General features: G+C 36.4%; 1 protein-coding gene across 1 annotated transcript; it reads left to right on the top strand.

Annotated features, from left to right (window-relative positions):
- The first annotated feature begins 290 nt into the window (after positions 1 to 290).
- On the top strand, positions 291 to 20,813 carry LOC117433466 (zinc finger protein 281-like). The gene is made up of 7 exons (XM_034055749.3): positions 291 to 531; positions 3,697 to 4,100; positions 7,799 to 7,912; positions 8,381 to 8,504; positions 12,001 to 12,084; positions 16,140 to 16,258; positions 16,593 to 20,813. The coding sequence occupies exons 2-7, from the start codon at positions 3,738 to 3,740 to the stop codon at positions 18,225 to 18,227; spliced, it is 2,439 nt and encodes an 812-aa protein (XP_033911640.2). The 5' UTR covers positions 291 to 531; positions 3,697 to 3,737; the 3' UTR covers positions 18,228 to 20,813.
- Positions 20,814 to 21,076: the final 263 nt, after the last annotated feature.

Consider the following 21,076-nt stretch of genomic DNA (forward strand, 5'->3'; position numbering starts at 1 on the left):
GCAAGTGTACCTAGAAGAATTGATGCTGTTTTGAAGGCAAAGGGTGGTCACACCAAATATGGATTTGATGTAGATTTTTCTTCTGTTCACTCACTTTGCATTTAGTTAATTGATAAATATAATCTATTAACATGTCTATTTTTGAAAGCATTCTTACTTTACAGCATTTTTTCACACCTGCCTAAAACTTTTGCACAGTACTATATATATATATATATATATATATATATATATATATATATATATATATATATATATATATATATAATTTCCGTTAAAAAAAGCTTTAGACCCCGTCACTCACTCTCTCTAATTGTCGGCCACTAGTCTCCTGCCCTGGATCTCAGGCTGTTGACTGTCTCCTCTCAGGACCCGTCCGCCAGACCCACAATCCCACGCGCTGAGAACAAGATGGAGGAGAGCAGCAGCTGCAGGAGAACAATGTTTGGAGTTTAAAGACTCAAAGAAACGAGCAAGAAAAACAAACAAAAAAACAAAACAACGCACAGAGCCACCGGCGGCCATGCACAGGTAACTGGAGACAAAATTTGATTAACGTTCCGAAAAACATAAAGCAACGGTATGGGAATGAGAAATGCAAAGCGAAATACAGTGTGCGAGGTGTGCACATTACTAACCCGATCATCATTGTTTCGGTTGTAGGGGTATTTATGTTGGCTGCAGCAAGCGTACATCATTATGGCTATTTTAATGACACGGGGTATGATTTGAACAAGACCTAGTATTTGTCGCAACGTAAGTCGATTTTCACAACAGTACGCTTATTTTAATGGGGTTTCTTTTTTCGTTTGCGCCATTTACACCATGTTGTCGTTTGTTATTTATGTAGGCCTTTTGTAATACGATGCGATGATGTATTAAATATGGACACCATAACGGTTTGTTGCACACCAAAGCTTAATACTGCAGCGATAGTGGCCGATTTTTAATAAAGTGAACGTTAAAATGCATTAACATATTGATAACTCCGTTGCTTGATTTCCACAGTTTTTAAAGACTAATATTTTTTCATCCTTTTTCGTATGTATTGCTATGTTTAAACACAAAGGCCCCAATGCATTGTCTAGTTTCTGTTTAATCAAGTCAAAGCATTAATGTAACTCACACGATTCTTGTCGATTAATTGTAGAAAGTTCAAACATTACTGAGGAGGCGGATGTCTTTCTTTTTTTGTGTAAAAAGCTGCATTACACAAATGTCAGGGCAATACACTTTGTTTATGGTTATGGTAGGAGTTTGATGTTCGAACATAGAAATAACAAGAACTTAATGGTTTCTTTTAATTAGAAATAAAATATATTGCGTAGGTTACCTATATTTATTTTTTCATTCAAATGACAGATCCCATATTCTATTGAAAAAACAGAAACCACATTGTTCGACCTTAAGAGGTTTCTTTTCTACATGAATCCAGTGTTTTTGCTAACATATGCGTTAAATAAATTAACCAGCAAAAACTGTACACTAACACCGCTTGATGTGTACACTCGCCCTGACAATTGTGTGTATGCTTTGTAAAAAATAAAAATATAATGTAGCCAAAGGTGTATTTAACAAGTACTGTGTTCACTTTCAGTAGTAATTTATTGTAATATGTGTTCATTCTGGGTTGTTCGGTTTGATACAATAGTCTGTTGCCTATTGTCCATCACTGGCTAATTAATGTAAGTATGTAGCAAGCTTAAGTACGTGGGAGAAAAAAAAAACACGTTATTTTCTTGTGGGATAGAGGGGTATTATATGGAGATTTCAATGCATAACCTCAAGGTTAGGGTGCATATTTATTCTCTGAAGTAAAACATCTCTTGAAAATTATGGCTTAATTACTAAACCTTACATTTGTCTACACAAGGCAAGCATTTGATATTTGTTTAAGTTTTTGAAAATGAACAGTATTTTTCTAGTTTTATTGTTTGGTGGAAAGGATTCTTTGATAATATATTAAGGGGCTCACCAAACATTTCCTATTTTGTGTTTTTTTTCTGATTCTTGCAAGTTCAAATCCAACTGTGTGACACCACGTAGGTTAACTCTGTTTAGTATTTTCATAGCTGAGTGGCAAATGGAAGCGCATCTGTTTAACAGATATGACCCACAGTTAATCTTTAAAATGCAGATAAAAAAAAAATCTTGTTGCATTAAAAAATAATTAGTATAATGTTCTCTGTAGGAAACGTGTCCAGCCTCAACAGACACATTGTGGAACTGTCAGTCTTGTGTGTTACATTTGAAGTCTGTCTTTGGGCCTTTCTACTGATATTATCTGAAAGTTGAGTAACATCAGAAAATGACATGCAACTTGTTTATTCAGGATTAGTAGATATAATGCACTCTTTCTTATTTAGCTAGCTTGTTACATTCTTAAAGGTTTAGTAGATGGTGCTGAAGTTTAATCCATAGTAGATACAAAAAACCCAAACATACTGAAAAGTCAAATCTGTTTACACTGTTTAAATGCTTTTGATTGTGAAATATGTGAAAACAATGGATTCCAGTTTATATCTTATTATTATTATTATTATTATTTATTTATTTATTTATTTATTTATTTATTTATTTCTTAGCAGACGCCCTTATCCAGGGTGACTTAGTCGTAAACAAAAATACATTTCAAGAATCATAGTACAAGTATTAATACAATTAAGAACAAGATAAAATACAATGACTTCGGTTCTAGCAAGTACAAGTATGACAAAATAGTGATAGTTGCATCAGGATATAATTAAATACAAATTACTACAGATTACTTGACAGATTACAGTACTCTAAAGTACAGGATTAAATGCAGTAAAATAGGGGGCAGATAAGAGCAAGTAAAGCGCATTTAAGGAAGAGTGAGAAGTATCTGCTCAGTTTAAATTATGAATGGCAGACTGGTTGCTACCCGTAACAATGGGATTAATACAAAGGCTTCCCATGCAAAGATAGTTAGGCATCTGTGAGTTTTGACCACAGCCTTTTATTTTGAATTCCAAGAACTGTAACCTGAAAGGAATTCCAGCTTTGTAGCATAATAGAAAATGTCTTGCAGATCAGTGTGCCTGTTCAGTAGTTTAGAGTCTAGACTAAGGGATTATCAGCAATAAAAAGCAAAGATTCAGATTGTTTTTTTTCAGTGTTTAGCAAGGGGACAGCTCTGTAAAATGTATCAATTTGCTGATAGCCTGCAATGTGTTTATTGATCAGAAGGAAACTAATCCATATTAGTTGACAAGTGTAGCAGGTTTAGTTTGTAGGCACAATCTACCAAAACACATCAGCCAGAGTACTGTTAGTGAAAATAAATGTTGAAATGAGATTTTACCAGATATAAAATAAATTCATAAAGAACTGTGAAGCAGGACATCAAGAGGGAAATGTGATAAGTGTACCCATTAAGTAGATCTTTAAGCCACTGTTTTAAACCCTGTGATGCAGTGGTAGCATCCGTCTTTTACTGTAAGTACTTTACCTTGACTTATTATATTTTAGTGGTTTTTTCATGTTATATTTAGAAAAGTAACAGATATTCTTTCATTTTGATTTAACAGTAAAACAGAAGTTGAATTTGTACCATATTTAAAATAAATACAAATTGTTTCAATGTTAAATATTGAAGAAACATTACAATTATCACTATTTATGTTTTCCAGTAAGTTGCAGCTCCTTAGTAAACCTCTATTCTTTGATTTTCAGGAAATTCTCTATTGGCTACAGTTAGTTTTTTGCCTCCAATCATGAGTATTATTCAAGACAAACTTGGCAACGAGTTCCTTCGGAACGGCATCATGGAGCCTAACTTCCCGCCCGGTATGATCATGTTCAGCCACCTGCCGCCAGTGACCAGCTTCACCCGGATCGCTGCCCAGTCTGTCATGCAAGACATGCCTCAGGAGATGGTCCTCAAGAAAGAGCGCTACTCCCCCATCGAGAAGGCACATGGAGACTTCATCCACACAATGGGCATCAAGCAGGAGAAGATGACTGATCATGATTACAGAGTACCGATGTATGGGAGCTCTGGGAAAAATTCTGATCTTCTTGAAATGTCTCTTGGAAACCAAAATATGTTAATACAGGATCTGAGCATGAACAGAGATGTAAGTGTTTTCTACTGCTCTTTTTAAAATATAATAATAATAATAATGCTGCACCATTTTGCGACCACAAGTAGGCCTCTGTAATGTAACAGAAAAAATGTTCAGACAATTATCCTAGGATGTAAAATTCTTGTCTGACTGTTAGTTTCCTTAAATTAGAATGTTCAAATACTTGTCCAAAATTTCAAAGTAATTGTTTTTCTCTATTTAAGCAAAAGAACCCGAAGAAGGCTTTACCGTCTAAGGCCCACCTCGTGCCGTTCAATGTCCAGAGCCAAAGGCAAGGGCATTTTAACATAGCAAGAATGGCCTTACCAGATAAAACCCCCCTTATGAGGGTTCTATTGCTTTTAAAATATGGATACATTAAAAACTAAAAACATTTAATGTTTTTCTGTTTGATTTTTTTTTCATGATTTTATGCAGCATTAGCTTTTGTTGCTATGAATACAAATATTTTACTAAATGTACCATGAGTAATGTTCTTGCTCAATATATATTGGGATCCTTCAAGAAGCTGCTTGATGAGATTCTGGGATCAATAAGCTACTAACAACCAAACGAGCAAGATGGGCTGAATGGCCTCCTCTCGTTTGTAAACTTTCTTATGTTCTTGTATGTGTATATATATATATATATATATATATATATATATATATATATATATATATATATATATATATAATTATAATTAATTATATAAATTAGGATTTTAGTGCAGGTTTGTGTAAGTTTCAGTATTTAAGTTACGGTTAGGTCCTAAAGGTCGGCACACCATACTTCAATCCCGGCTGCAGAAAATATTGGATTGAGTGTAGTAATTGTTTAAATAGAAAGTTAGTCACTGAACCGTGTAATGGAGCAAAGAATTAAAAGAAAATGAGAGATTTTTTTTTCTTATGTTCTGACAGCTCACTGGACAGAGACTCTTACTTGTCTACTGTCAAAGTGAGTTCCAGTATCACACACTAGTACATCTAGTTTGCTGTGTGCTGAACACGCCTTCACATCTCAAAATACACTAGCGGCTCTTCTGCTACTGACAATAACAATACAACAACTAATTAAGCCAACCAAGTTTGACAGAAATTCAGGTTTGCAGCAAGCCCACGAATCATGCTAAGTATGATACTGTAGTTATTTATTTATTTATTTTAAATAAAAGGAGTGTGCTGCGTTTTGTTTTTGCGTAGTATGTAAAGCCTACCAATTTTTGTTCTTAGTTTGCAGTTTTTTGGATACGACGACAGTTTTATTTATGTTCTCTTCATAATTAACAGTTCATTTCTTAGAAGTGCTTACTGTAGCTACATATTTAATATATATATATATATATATATATATATATATATATATATATATATATATATATATATATATATTTTATTTATTTTAATGAAATTAAATTTCAGTCCACAATACCATTTAAAAATAGATATCCTGTTTTCTGATCTCTATGCTGCAGATCAAGCTTGAACTGCATGTTTTATTGTGCTGGTTGTATTTGTAATTTCTAAATTTATTGCCCCTAGTAAATTTTGGTGACGGTCTCAATGGGTACATTTCCTGGTTAAATACATAAATAAAGACATTTTAAACTATTTTATTTACAGTTAAGGATAATAGCATCAGTAATCAAACAAATTTCATAAAATATATTCAAAGCCTGCTTTTATTTGCTATACTAAATTAATAATTGGGACCGAGCCCTGTGTGGTTGTGAAAACATGCGGTTGATCGTTAACCTCCCAAAACTTGATCTGTTAATTAATATATAACCCCAAAATAAAATATTAGCAAATTAATTGCAGCTGGACCTCATTTATGTCATGATCGCCATGCAGGGATAGTTCATTATAAAAAACAGGTTTGACTTTCGCTTATGACATCTCATCACAAGTGCGAGTGGGGGGGGGGGGGGGGAGCATTGAATGAAAGAACAGTGTTTTAATAAGGTATAACGTTCATTGACAACCATTAGAAAAAAGTATTATTTATTTCTTTGCAGATGCCCTTATCCAGGGCGACTTACAGTCGTAAACAAAAATACATTTCAAGAATCATAGTACAAGTATTAATACAATTAAGAACAAGATAAAATACAATGACTTCGGTTCTAGCAAGTACAAGTATATGACAAAATACTACAGATTAAATACAAAATACTACAGATTAAATAACACTTGTGACAGATTACAGTACTCTAAAGTACAGGATTAAATGCAGTAAAATAGGGAGCAGATAAGAGCAAGTAAAGCGCATTAAGGAAGAGTGATAGTGTCCAAAGGGAAAAGAGGAGTTCTACAGGTACTGTCTGAAGAGGTGAGTCTTGAGGAGGTGCCGGAAGGTGGTCAGGGACTGGGCAGTCCTGTAGGAAGGTCATTCCACCACTGCAGGGCAAGGGTGGAGAAGGAGCGGGCTCTGGAGGAGTGGAGCGTAGAGGAGGTACAGCCAGTCTTCTAGTGCAGGAGGAGCGGAGAGGTCGAGTGGGGGTGTAGGGAGAGATGAGGGTCTGGCGGTAGCTGGGTGCAGTCTGGTCAAGGCATCTGTAGGCGAGTACAAGAGTCTTGAACTGGATGTGAGCGGTGATCGGGAGTCAGTGGTGTGAGCGGAGCAGTGGAGTTGCGTGGGAGAAGCGAAGGAGTTCTGGATGAGCTGGAGTGGACGGGTGGCGGATGCAGGGAGGCCAGCCAGAAGGAAGTTGCAGTAGTCTAGGCGGGAGAGTACCAGGGCCTGGCCTGGACCAGAAGCTGGGTGGCGTAGTTGGTGAGGAAGGGTCGGATTCTTGGTATGTTGCTCAGGAAGAATCGGCAAGTGCGTGCCAGAGTGGAGATGTCTTCAGTATGAACCTTGAACTGAAATTTGTTGATTCTAATATAATCCGGATGGGGGTGCCAGTTTTGCTGCTTGCGCTCCATTTTCAAGACTTATTATATTTGGCTTTCTATCAACAGAAAGAACAATTTGTTTTCTCTTGCACTTGTTAGACGCCATTGCTTTATTTATACTTTTCATATTGCTGCGAGAACAGTAAAACCAAAAGTAAGAAAACTGCTTACTTGGACATGCAGTTGTTCTCAGTTCTTCTGTAGATAGATTGAACATATAGAAGAGAGCGGAAGCAGTCTATGCTGACAGACAACATTAAGCAGAAAAAAGGTAAAGTACATTGAACACTGTATTTCACGTATTTTCTGGCAGATTGATTTGAAACAATGATTAAACATAACTTGAAAGATAACATTCAAGGTCCTTTTCCAGAGATTAAGGTCCTTGTATTGACCAATCAGGTTAAGGGAAGTCTCTGACCCATTTTGTAATAGATTGGAAACCCCGATTTTATTTTAAACTTCGCAAAATAGGGTATAGTGATAGGAATGCTGTCCTCTGCAGTCATTACTTTAATAATCAAGAAATTAGGCTCTTCAGCAATTATCTAGACAATCATATTGTTGCTTAATTATATCCTTTTTTACTTGTTGGTGCATTTTTTTAATTGAAAATCTATGTTGTCATGGATACAATGGGCACTTGTTAAATGAATAATTGGAGAATTAATATCCAATATATTCTACTTCTTTTAACTATATTCTTCTTTAGGTTTTATATGCTGTTCATGACCTAAATCCCATTGTTGTGTACAAGTGTAGTTTGAACTGTTCAAATAGGTTATATTTTACTCTATTTTTTAATTGCAGTTATCTGGTAGATTAGGTAAAGAATCAAAAGAGTATTCTGGAAAGAAGACAAGGAGGTCTAACCCAGACTCTCAGGACACAAAACCCAGGAGAAAACGTGGGGATTCTTCAAAGGTATGCATCTCTTGACCCAGAGTCCACATCAGCATTAACCAAATTCACATTCAATTGAATCACATTAGATTTGGAGGTGTGTTTTACAGTAGTTACTGAAACTTTCTACACAGTGTCACTCTTGTAGATTTTAATTGGCTTTGTCGTGGTCTCTTCAGTAGATTACCAGACATAACCCCTTAATCTTCACAGGAATGAATACCCCTGCACAATTGGTGTTTTTTTTATAGATTTTATGGAAGACTTGATTCAAGATATGCAGCTACAGAGGTTTGTAATAATTATCTGTTTCAGATTCAAGTTGATAAAAATTAGTATTGGTTAAATATTACTGATTGTATTGAAGTTATGGGTGGACTTTTATTTTAATGGGGTGGCTGAATTAAGGTACCACTAATCCAATGCCAATTGGCACCTTTCTTTTGAAGTTAAGTCACATTCAAGGATAATTATTTTATTTTGTTTCAGTCCATGATGGTGGATGGAGATGGTGGGAGCCTTTCCCCAAGTTCAAAACCTCACATCTGTGAGCACTGTAGCGCTGCATTTCGAAGCTCCTATCACTTACGCAGGCATGTGCTCATCCATACAGGTAAGATACCTCTTAGTCTTTGCATTCTCAACCCATCCCTTCTGGCAAGTAGTAATCTGTACTTGAATCATAATGGGAAGTACGGTTTTGATATTTTTATGATGTTTCAAAAATATATTCTTTAAAACTAACCTTTTATTATTTATTTCTTAGCTGACGCCCTTATCCAGGGTGACTTACAATTGTTACAAGATAACCCATGTATGGACATCTTTAACTTATGTTCTGATAGAGTAAATGTTGAAATAATAGATTTTGTCCTCTGCCTTCAACAGGTTTAAAAGGCACTACATGTCAACAGGACACTCAGTACCGCATCTACAGCCCCATCCCACCCCTTGTTCGCTGTATTTTTCACATACCTCTTCATAGTCGTGCACACCGATAAATCATCTCATTTGTTTTATCACCAAACTCCTCAATAATGCGATCCAAGTAATTATTTTATTACTGTAACATCTCAAAAAGCTCTGCAAATGTCCGTGATTCTCTGAGCGCTGGATGCGGAAGCAGCTATCTTGTTTGTTTATGGCCGTGTTATCTCTGTGGTGCCGAGGCTATGTGTATTGCTCAGATCCGCCCCCTTTTTTTTCGGTATCACTCGGCCATTGATTAGTTTTCTCGGCTTTTCCCGGCTAGAGACCTGTGCTTTACGTCTTTTTGATGTCATTTAGAGATATCTTCACCGGAAGTCATTTTGAGAGATCTTAATGATTTAGAGATCTTTAAAAACCGTACATTTTAATTAGATATCTTAAATTGCATTTTAAGATCTCTAAATTACAGTTTGTGCACCATGTTAGCAAAATCCACATGGTTTACAGATCGCTACATATTTCAAGATATCTGTAAATCAGTTTGAGATTTTTAATTTTGATATATAATTGATTTACAGATATCTTCAACATGAATTTGATATTTTAACTGCAGAATGCAGATGTCTCAATGTTGTAAAGATAGTAGTTGTACTGTTTTTATCAATGTTTTACAGATATCTCTTAATACAATTTAAGATAGCTTAAAATATTTAAGGTACAGTCTGCGCCGCTTTATCGGGACGCCTCTGGAGAGAAAATATCCTGAATAAGCGGCTGTCCCAATTAAACAAGAGGCATTTGAGAGGAATTTAGTCACGCTTATATTAACAATTTACAACATGTGCAAGAGAAGTATTTACTGTTTATTTCTAAGTGAAAAGAAATAATGAAATCACATTATGATTATAAACTTATGGAAACTATAATAAGATCTAAAATGGAAAATTACCTATATGGTAATAATATCCTGGGAGACAGTCAGTCAGCATGGTTTTAAGAAAGGGAGATTGTGTCTAACTAACCTGCTTGACATTTTTGAGGATGCGACATTGACAATGGATAATTGCAAAGCATACGACATGGCTTATTTAGATTTCCAGAAAGCTTTTGACAAAGTCCCACATAAAAGATTAATTCTCAAACTGAACGCAGTAGGGATTCAAGGAAATGCATGCACATGGATTAGGGAGTGGTTAACATGTAGAAAACAGAAAGTACTGATTAGAGGAGAAACCTCAAAATGGAGCGAGGTAACCAGTGATGTACCACAGGGATCAGTATTAGGTCCTCTGCTATTCCTAATCTACATTAATGATTTAGATTCTGGTATAGTAAGCAGACTTGTTAAATTTGCAGACGACACAAAAATAGGAGGAGTGGCAAACACTGTTGCAGCAGCAAAGGTCATTCAAAATGATCTAGACAGCATTCAGAACTGGGCAGACACATGGCAAATGACATTTAATAGAGAAGTGTATTGCATGCAGGCAAAAAGAATATGCATTATAAATATCATATGGGAGATAATGAAATTGAAGAAGGAATCTATGAAAGACCTAAGAGTTTATGTTGACTTGGAAATGTCTTCATCTAGACAAGGTGGGGAAGCTATAAAAAAGGCCAACAAGATGCTCGGATATGTTGTGAGAAGTGTTGAATTTAAATCAAGGGAAGTAATGTTAAAACTTTACAATGCATTACTAAGACCTCACCTAGAATATTGCGTTCAATTCTGGTCACCTCATTACAAAAAGGATATTGCTGCTCTAGAAAGAGTGCAAGGAAGAGCAACCAGAATTATCCCGGGTTTAAAAGGCATGTCGCATGACTATGCGGCGATCTGATTCAAACATTCAAAATCCTAAAAGGTATAGACAATGTCGACCCAGGGGACTTTTTTGACCTGAAAAAAGAAACAGGGACCAGGGGTCACAAATGGAGACTAGATAAAGGGGCATTCAGAACAGAAAATAGGAGGCACTATTTACATAGAGAATTGAGTGTCTGGAACCAACCCCAGTAATGTTGTTGAAGCTGACACCCTGGGATCCTTCAAGAAGCTGCTTGATGAGATTCTGGGATCAATAAGCTACTAACAACCAAACAAGCAAGATGGACTGAATGGCCTCCTCTCGTTTGTAAACGTTCTTATGTTATTATGAATACATTTTAAATACATACATTAAAATACAAGTCAATTGTTTTTTTTTTATTCCTTAACAAAATTAATCACAGTTTTTTTTCTAAATCAAATGAATCAATTTTTTGAGCATTTCCATCCTCAAAAAAGTCAAGCATTCAAAATCCTAAACTGTATAAACAATGTCGACCCAGGGGACTTTTTTGAAGCTGCTTGATGAGATTCTGGGATCAATAAGCTACTAACAACCAAACGAGCAAGATGGGCTGAATGGCCTCCTCTCATTTGTAAACTTTCTTATGTTCTTATGAAAAAATAATGAAATAACATCTTAATCCCAAGGCGAGAACTGCGATGTTGATACGCCAACTTTCTTTGCCACAGCAGCCTGAGAAACCACAAGAGATTCCAGCTCCTTCAAGAGTTCAATGTGATTTACGCAAGTCACAGCAAAATCACGTACTCACTGCACTGTGCTACGCAAACCTTACTCTGAAAAGCAATCTCTGTTCAGCATTTGAAAATATTGTATCCCAATTAATCTAAGTGACGTCCCAATTAAACGACATAAATAGCAATGGGAAGAACAGTCTCCTAGAGTTCTTTCCCATTTAAGCAAAAATTCTGATTATCAGTATCCTGATTAGGCGGCACCGACTATCTCTAAATGATCATTTGGCTTGCCATACCTCTGCCCATCACTTGTTCATGTTGTCATTATTGCACTGAGACAGCATAATGTACTCCATTCTTCCCCCTTACTCCATTCTTTTATACTGTATTTGGACAATTGTGATGTAGCAGAAGTTAGCTATGGTTGCCTGTCTCAAATAGAATTAATTATTTTAAGTAGAGCGACTTGAGTACATTATTCAGAATTCTTTCATATTTTTACTGGTGGAAACAATAAGCCAGAAAACTCCCCACTTGAGATGCTTTATCAATGTATTCACTGGCTTTAAAACAAAACAAAAAATAAACTGCATCTGTTCCAACATTGAACATTATTATATTATTATTATTTACTCCTTTGTTCCAGGAGAGCGGCCTTTCAGATGCAGCCAATGTAACATGAGTTTCATCCAGAAGTACTTGTTACAAAGGCATGAAAAGATTCATAGTGGTAAGTTTACTATATGAAAAAGCAGCCTGGTTGTGTAATTGTACATTGGGTGGGGGTATTGTTGCAGTAGAAAACATTTAGGTTTATACATTATCACAGTATGTGTGTGTGTGTAATATATATATACTGTATGCACAGTTTTTCAAACACTTTTTTTTATTCAAAGCTGTAGTGGTTAAACTGAAGTGTTATATGAGGAGGTGGTTAAATGTCAGCAAATCTTGCAAAGAAAATTTACAAAATGAAATTTACTGGTTGCATAAGTATTCAGCCCCTTAAGTCAGTACTTGGTAGAAGCACCTTTTGCAGCAATTACTGCTATGAGTCTTCTTGGATAGGTCTCTACTAGCTTTGCACAACAGGATGGTGAAATTTTTGCCCATTCTGCATGGGAAAATTGCTCGTTCTGATAAGTTTGTTGGGGATCGTCGATGGACTGCAATCTTAAAGTCTCGCCGTAAATTTTCGATTGAATTCAAGTCTGGACTTTGACTGGGCCACTCAAGAACATCAATTCTCTTCTTGTTCAACCACTCCAGTTTGGCTTTGGCTTTGTGCTTCAGGTCATTGTCTTGCTTAAATGTGAATTTCGTCCCCAGTGTCAGAGTTTTGGCTGACTCAAATAGGTTTTCCTCAAGGATTCACCTGTACTTTGCACCATCCATTCTCCCCTCTATCCTGACAAGCTTCCCAGTCCCTGCTGAAGAGAAGCATCCCCATAACATGATGCTGCCACCACCATGCTTGACAGTTGGGATGGTGTTGACTGGGTGATGTGCAGTGTTGGGCTTGCGCCAGACGTAACGCTTGGAATTTAGACAGAAAAAGTTCAATCTATGTCTCGTCTGACCACAAAACCACAAAACTGCCTGCAGTATTATCTACATGCTTTTTCGCAAACTCCATACATGCTTTAAGATGAGGCTTTTTGAGTAATGGCTTCTTTCTTGCCATCTGTCATACATGCCAGCTTTGTGTAGAGACCGACTCATTGTTTATGTGTGAAGACTGACTCCCATCTCAGACACAGAACTTTGCAGATCTCTCAAAGTCATTGATGTCTTCAGAGTGACATCCTAAACCAGTTTCCTGCTTTCTCAGCTGCTCAGTTTGAGAGGGCGACCTGATCTGGGTAGTGTCTTGGTGGTATGATGCATCTTCGACTTCTTAATGATGGACTTCACTGTGCTGAGAGGGATAATCAATACCTTTTGAAGTTTTCTTGTACCCTTCTCCTGCTCTGTGCCCCTCTACCACATATCCCTGAATGTTTCGAAAGCTCCTTGGTCTTCATGGTTGCTTTGTTGGATCACTATGTGAGTTGCAGCTTAAGTCTTTAATACCTGAGGGAAGTTATCTACAAGTTAAATCACTTTGAGTACACACAGGCTGAAACCATTTCACCAATTTTATGACATTTGAAACAAATCCTTTCCACCTGATTTAGGGCTGCAGTAGCAAAGGGGTTGAATATTTATGCAACTGAGATTAATCTATTTTTCTCTGTAAATCTTATGTATTTATATTCTATATGCATTTTCTAACTATCAATGTGGAGTAGTTTGTGTAGATTCTACATGTAAAGTCTAATTTGAAAGCTTCGTGGAGTATGCTCAGGTGCCAACAAAATGTGAAAACTTTGCAGGCTGGTGCATACTTCTGCAAACCACTGTGTGTGTATGTGTGTGTATATATCTATCTATATATCTCTATCTATATATATCTATATATATATATATATATATATATATATATATATATATATATATATATATATATATAATATATGTATATCTAGCTGTGCTAGTCTAATTGTTCTACTGTGATGAGTTATGATCATCAACAATGTACTTAAAGCCTCCACTAGTGTTTTCTACGATTTATAACAACCTTGACTTTTATAAAGAAGGAAAAACATTGAGTGAAATAGCTTGCATCACTCGATTTTCAAGGTGTGGTATACGAAGCATAATTAACAAGTACAGAGGAACATCATCTGTAATTGGCAAACCCAGGATGAGCAATATTTAATCTAAATTAATGATTTAGATTCTGGTATAGTAAGCAGACTTGTTAAATTTGCAGACGACACAAAAATAGGAGTGGCAAACACTGTTGCGGCAGCAAAGGTCATTCAAAATGATCTAGACAGCATTCAGAACTGGGCAGACACATGGCAAATGACATTTAATAGAGAAGTGTAAAGTACTGCACGCAGGCAATAAAAATGTGCATTATAAATATCACATGGGAGATACTGAAATTGAAGAAGGAATCTATGAAAAAGACCTAGGAGTTTTTGTTGACTCAGAAATGTCTTCATCTAGACAATGTGGGGAAGCTATAAAAAAGGCTAACAAGATGCTTGGATATATTGTAAAAAGTGTTGAATTTAAATCAAGGAAAGTAATGTTAAAACTTTACAATGCATTAGTAAGACCTCACCTAGAATATTGTGTTCAGTTCTGGTCACCTCGTTACAAAAAGGATATTGCTGCTGTAGAAAGAGTGCAAAGAAGAGCAACCAGAATTATCCCGGGTTTAAAAGGCATGTTGTATGCAGACGGGCTAAAAGAATTGAGTCTATTCAGTCTTGAACAAAGAAGACTATACAGTGATCTGATTCAAGCATTCAAAATCCTAAAAGGTATAGACAATGTCGACCCGGGGACTTTTTTGACATGAAAAATGAAACAAGGACCAGGGGTCACAAATGGAGATTAGATAAAGGGGCATTCAGAACAGAAAATAGGAGGCACTTTTTTACACAGAGAATTGTGAGGGTCTGGAACCAACTCCCCAGTAATGTTGTTGAAGCTGACACCCTGGGATCCTTCAAGAAGTTGCTTAATGAGATTCTGGGATCAATAAGCTACTAACAACCAAACGAGCAAGATGGGCTGAATGGCCTCCTCTCGTTTGTAAACTTTCTTATTTTGTTCTTATGTTCTAATATTTGAAGATAATATCCTTAAGGAATACAAAGAGAAGTGTTGAATTGACAACAGAACTGGCAGAAGGCATAGGTGTCGTTGTCCATCAAATAAACAGTATGAAGGTCACTCTTGAAATCAGGGCTTAAAGGATGTGTTGCAGTAAGAATACCTGTTAATATATGTTAAAGACTAAAAGGCTAGAATATGCACAAGAACACAGAAATTGGACTGTGGAACAATAGTCAAAGGTCCTTTGGACTGTTGATGAATAGACAACGACATCTGTGCCTTCTGCCAGTTCTGTTGTCAATTCAACGCTTGTCGTCTTTCTATTCCTTAAGGATATTACCTTCAAGTATCGCTCATCCTTGTTAGACAGAGTTTTGCATCTTCCAGTCCTGGGTTTGTGAATTACAGATGTTTCTCTGTACTTGTTTGTGCTTCAGATACCACACCTTGAAAATCAAGTGATACAAACTATTTCAAGGTTGTTATAATAGTAGAAAACACTATTTGGGGCTTTGATGCATTATGAGCATCAGCAATTTACTCGGAGTAGAAAAATGCAACATGTCTAAGACTTTTGGGCTTTTGCCTGAAACGTCCTGAAATTATTTTTTTAATCATTTAAACTTTGTGTACGTTGTTTTTTATTTTATTTAAATGTTTTCTTACCAACATTATATCTCTCTATCTCTATCTCTATCTCTATCTCTATCTCTATCTCTATCTCTATCTCTATCTCTATCTCTATCTCTATCTCTATCTCTATCTCTATCTCTATCTCTATCTCTATCTCTATCTCTATCTCTATCTCTATCTCTATCTCATACCAACCAGGTGTTACTTAGATTATGCTGCATTACAAAAGAGAAATAATGAAACTTCAGTATACATTTACGGCTCAAAAGTGAAGATTTGCAAGATTGACTGATGGTGGGCCATTTATTGCATGTTTACCGTAGTTGGACTCCTTGCCTACTAAATAATTTGGTATCACAAATCTATATGATCTATTTAATAGGCCCCGTTGTGTTTTACAATGCACCAAAACTTGATAACATCTTCCTTGCAGCTAACTACATTTTCAGTTATCTAATAATTTGTATTCCATTAAAGGAGAGAAGCCGTTCTGCTGTGATCAGTGTAATATGAGGTTCATCCAGAAATATCATATGGAGAGGCACAAGAGGACACACAGTGGAGAAAAGCCATACAGATGTGACACCTGCCAACAGGTAATTTGGATAAAGGGCTGTTTAGTTGTGTGTTGCTGCTTGTTTTATGCTTTTATTAGCACATTTATTTAGCTGTTTTGGGTTATGTATATTATTGGCCTAAGATGTCACGATATGATTTTGTTTTTTTGGGTAATGTAGAAATTGGTGAAAGATGCTTTAATATAGTGTTAGCTATTTGTTTTCCAAGGATACAAAAAAGTTAATTATTACACTGTGGATATAATAATAATATTAAGAAAAATCATAGAACTGTAAACATTCTAACGTTAATCTGATACATGGCTTCATTAAATTCTCTTAAATTTATAACCAGAATTGTTTTGTTTTGCAGTATTTTTCAAGGACAGATCGACTGTTAAAGCACAAGCGAACCTGCGGAGAAGCCATAAAAAAAGGAATAGAGCCTGGGCTATTAGATCAAAGCAGCGGAGTAACTGGACACGGCAGCTACGAAATCACTCAGGGAAACACAAGTGCTTCCGGACGCAAAAAGGGCAAATCAAAAAATACTTCCAGCGAGTCTAGCGAGCGTAAAAAGAAGAAAATAAGTGAAACACAGATGCCAAGTAACCTTAACATGCAGGACTATGCGGTTGAAATTCCTATTGTGTCTTCAAGTAACAGTCTGGCAGGCACTAGTATGCACAACCTGCATGCTCGGGCACCTAAATTAGTCTTCAAAAAGGTCAACAGAAAATGCTTGGATAAAAACGAACTGCCTTTGGGGACTACTGAAGCTGACATAGGTCAGAAGTTGCTGTCTGAAAAGCAGGGCTCTTTAGATTCGGACAACAGCACAGGGATAGATGGCATGAGCCTCCTTCAGAGTTCAACTTCCAAACAAGGCCAGACCAGCAGCAACTACGATGACGCCATGCAGTTTTTAAAGAAACGGAGGTACCTACAGGCTGCAAACAATAGCGGGGACTATGGTGTAAATGTAGTGCACATGGCCTCTCAGCAGACCGTTATTCAAGGTGTGACCAGTGTTATGGATAGTGAAGCCTCTCTCAATCTTCTTCACACTTCTCCCATGAATGTTGACATAAAACCTTGCCACGACAAGTCTGGAATACCTGATGAAGTGTTGCAGAGCCTTCTTGACCACTATTCCCAAAAATCTGATGGCCAGCATGAGGTTCCTTTTGATATAACTGATCAGCACGTGGGCATGCACTCCTCTGGGGACAACCCTGAGATTGGCCAGGGGGAGAATGTGTGCTTGAATTCCCCGTCCTCATCGGGTGACAAAGCCATCATCATGCACGAATATTCTAAATTCCTACTCCAAGCTTTGGAACGAACGAGCCACAACAGTACCTTCCCTTTAGGGTCCGGCGGACCTTTCACTAATCTGTCATCATCCACCCACCCCAGCAATACCATGTTTTCTGACAAGAACGTGTACACTACTCCCCCTCTTGAGTGCGGCTTCAGCCAATCCGTTACCTCAGTATTACCTGCCCTGTTGCCAAAGTCCCATTTTGGAATGCTGGGTGGGTCTTCCCAGCCCAGCTTCCACTTGAGCAGCATGGAGACAACCCATCAACAACTGACCCCTTCTCAGGAGCTCACAGACCAGATTGAGCAGCAGCAGAAGAACCTCGAACCCTCTCAGAACTACCCGATCACACCTCAGGAGCTGAGTGGCCAGAAAGATCAAGCAAAAAACACTCCTTCCAGCTACCAGATATCTTCTCAGGAGCTGTCGACCCAGATTGATCCCTCCAAAAACATTGACCTACGAGCGACGTACCAGATCGAGAACTTTGCTCAGGCATTTGGTTCTCAGTTCAAGTCAGGTAGCAGAGTGCCATCAGCCTTTAACAGTAACTGTAGTGGAGTAGTTGACCATAGAATAAGGACTCCAGTGACAGAATTCTCAGGGTACACTAGTTTGTTGTCTGATGTTAATGAGCCAGTTAGTACAAGAGTAAAGACCCCAATGAGCCAAAGTTATAGGTAAGGTCCTAGGCACGACCTAGTTGGAGGTATTTGATTTATGATTATTTTTAATTACACTGCCATTAGAATGTTTTTACAAACTCCTACCAGGAATGGTATATGTGACGTCCTTCCAATGCATTTTTTTATCCTTTTTTTCATATTTAGTCATTATATTAGTGTAATAATGTTAGGTGAAATCATGTAATGAATTTTAAACAGACTAGGTAGCTGAAGACTAATTTTTCAATTAACCTATGTGTTTTAGCAATCAACTTTACAATTGTAAAAAAAGAAAATGGCAGGGAGTAGCCCAGTTTTAAAACAGCAAAAAATATCTTTTACAAGGATATTAAGTATATATTAAGTAGGCCTATTACTCAGGAAATAAAGACAAATGTAATAAGTGGGATTTTTTGGGACATGCAGCATGTGCACATAGAGGTGCCAGTTTGTGACTATGTAAAATGAGCTTTTTCATTCATTAAAAATACAATAATGGTTGCCCATTCAAGTACACTGATCACTCTTCAGTTACTTATATAGTCTATTGTGGTTAAAAATAGACACCTGTTTTCTTTAAAGGGCCATATATATTGATTTTAATAGCTCTTGGTCATTCCATTTTTTTTGAGACTATAAAGTCCCCCAGGTGGTGTTTAACAGTAACAGCTTACCCTTTTGATATTAGAATTGTTGTATTTTTTTCTTCTATAGCCATAGTTAGTTGTAGTATTGTGACGCAATAGTAGTATAATGAGAAGTTTGGGTAAGCTGTAACTGCTGAAACGTAGGTAGAATTTCCAATGGATGACTTTCATACACTGATGGCCAATTTGTTTTCATAGGAATATGACCAGCACGATCTTATTTTATTATTTAATTTCCACCTAAATTATAAGGGTCTCACTTGACTTAAATATAAACAAGGTAAAACTGACCTTTGGCCCTGCTGTAATACACAGAGGTGATTGTTCAGTTGACTGAAGCTCCTATGTTTGCATGCCAGCCTACCCTGGGGGGTGGGGGGGGTGGGAGGGGTGAAAACATGTGACATTTGTGGGAATAAAATTACAGAATATGATACAAGAAAGAGAAGAAATCAGGGTCAGTTAAACTGGTAGGTACATCATTTGGAAATGTAACAAAGCATTTCAGGATGGCAGAGAGAGAATTTTTTCGGTTCCAAAAATATTACAAGGCTGACAGTCTGGGCATCAAGTGCAAAAATCGCTGGACCTAAGCCTGTGTTACCAAAAAAAAATATCTCTTGTCTGATCCAGAAGTGTTATTTCTACAAATGAACTTAGAACATCAAATGCTTTGTCTTCCATGCTATTTATTAATTTTCCTGGAATGGTGGAAAGGTTGTTTTTTTGTGTACCCTTCTCCATCCTGGATTTGAGCCCTTAAAAGTAGCTTAAAGACTGCAAGGCTGTAATATCATAGGGAACAATAACTGACCACTCAAATAATATGCTAAGTTTTAAATTAGAATGGACCTTTATATACCTCATATCACTGTTTAAATGTAACCAGGGACACATGTATTCATTTATGTAGCTGAAATGCTATAGTATGTATTAACATTGTATAACCATGTTACAACTTTTATTAAACAGTGTTTACAACTGTGGAAAGAAGAAAGTATAAAAAAAAAAGATATTTTGCTCTGTAAAGCATTAATGCCAAGCAGTGTGCAGTCTGAGTTTCACAGTGAATTTGTATGTTGTGAATTTTTTTTTATTTTGCCATTTGTGTTTTAATGCAATTTAGACAGGTATTGTTTACAAACAAGTATGTATAAAACACTAAATATGTGTTGAACTTATATCATGGAATAATTTTTTATACATTTCTTTCATTATCACCATACCAAATTTAAAGATGTTAGTGTTTTAATTTTTTAGTTTGTCTACATTAAATTTGTGTTTTGAGACCTGTGATCTGACTTCTGCAGGACTGTTCCAGTTAAACTAATTTATTACTGATTTGAAGAAAGAGAAAAAAAAACATTAAAATCTGTTCTAGTTAAATTACGTACACAAATTTTGTAAATGTCAACATTTTAAAATGGTCTAAAAAAATAATAATTTCAAAACAATTCTTGGTATAAATACATTTTCCAGTTGAGATAGCTGAATGATCTGTATTAATGTGCATTTACAGTTAATGCCAAATATTTTTAGTTTTAAACATAAATTCAGAGGTAAAACTGATTAACTTAGCCAAGTAGAACAATTTTCCATAGCTTTCCTGCACTGCCTAGACACTGTAATATACACGCTCCAAAAAGTTACAGCAAGTGTATACAGGCACTCATAGACAAACTTATTTCTAGTATGCATGATAGATATTAGGACATGGGGACTGATGTATGTACAACTGGGAACCCCCTTCCCCAGTATTGACTAATGTTATTGCTATTTTCATTACAGAAATTTAGGTTTTATATATATATTCTCCTTAATTGTTTCCCCTTTTAAGGTAGTTTCAGCCATTGCATACCAGTTTGAACTAGGTGCATATAGGTCCAGAGGATGCATTACTTTCAATTTAAGTAATTACATTTTACAGATTTACACTGTAAAGCACTGAATCTGAGAAATATCTCAAAATACTGCACTGGTCTTGTAGATTTTAACCTGCAAATTTTAAAAAGTGCAGTATTCACACAATTGTGAACATTATATACCTATTTTAAGATACAGTTAGGAACTTGGTGTCACAGTGGAAAAATAACTCACCTGGGTTCTAATCTCATTACAAGTCATTGAGACTGGTGGTACTTGCATAACAAAATCGAAATAATTTGGAAATATATTTGTCTATCTCTGTCCAGTGGTGAATTATGGTTCAGGTAAGATCATT

Source organism: Acipenser ruthenus, chromosome 33, assembly GCF_902713425.1.
Source record: "Acipenser ruthenus chromosome 33, fAciRut3.2 maternal haplotype, whole genome shotgun sequence".
NCBI lineage: Eukaryota > Metazoa > Chordata > Actinopteri > Acipenseriformes > Acipenseridae > Acipenser > Acipenser ruthenus.

Coding starts and splice junctions, on each gene's coding strand:
- LOC117433466 (XM_034055749.3), top strand. CDS start 3,738: ATGAGTATTATTCAAGACAAACTTGGCAACGAGTTCCTTCGGAACGGC. Junction 7,913..8,380: donor AACGTGGGGATTCTTCAAAG/GTATGCATCTCT, acceptor ATTTTGTTTCAG/TCCATGATGGTGGATGGAGA. Junction 16,259..16,592: donor GATGTGACACCTGCCAACAG/GTAATTTGGATA, acceptor TTTGTTTTGCAG/TATTTTTCAAGGACAGATCG.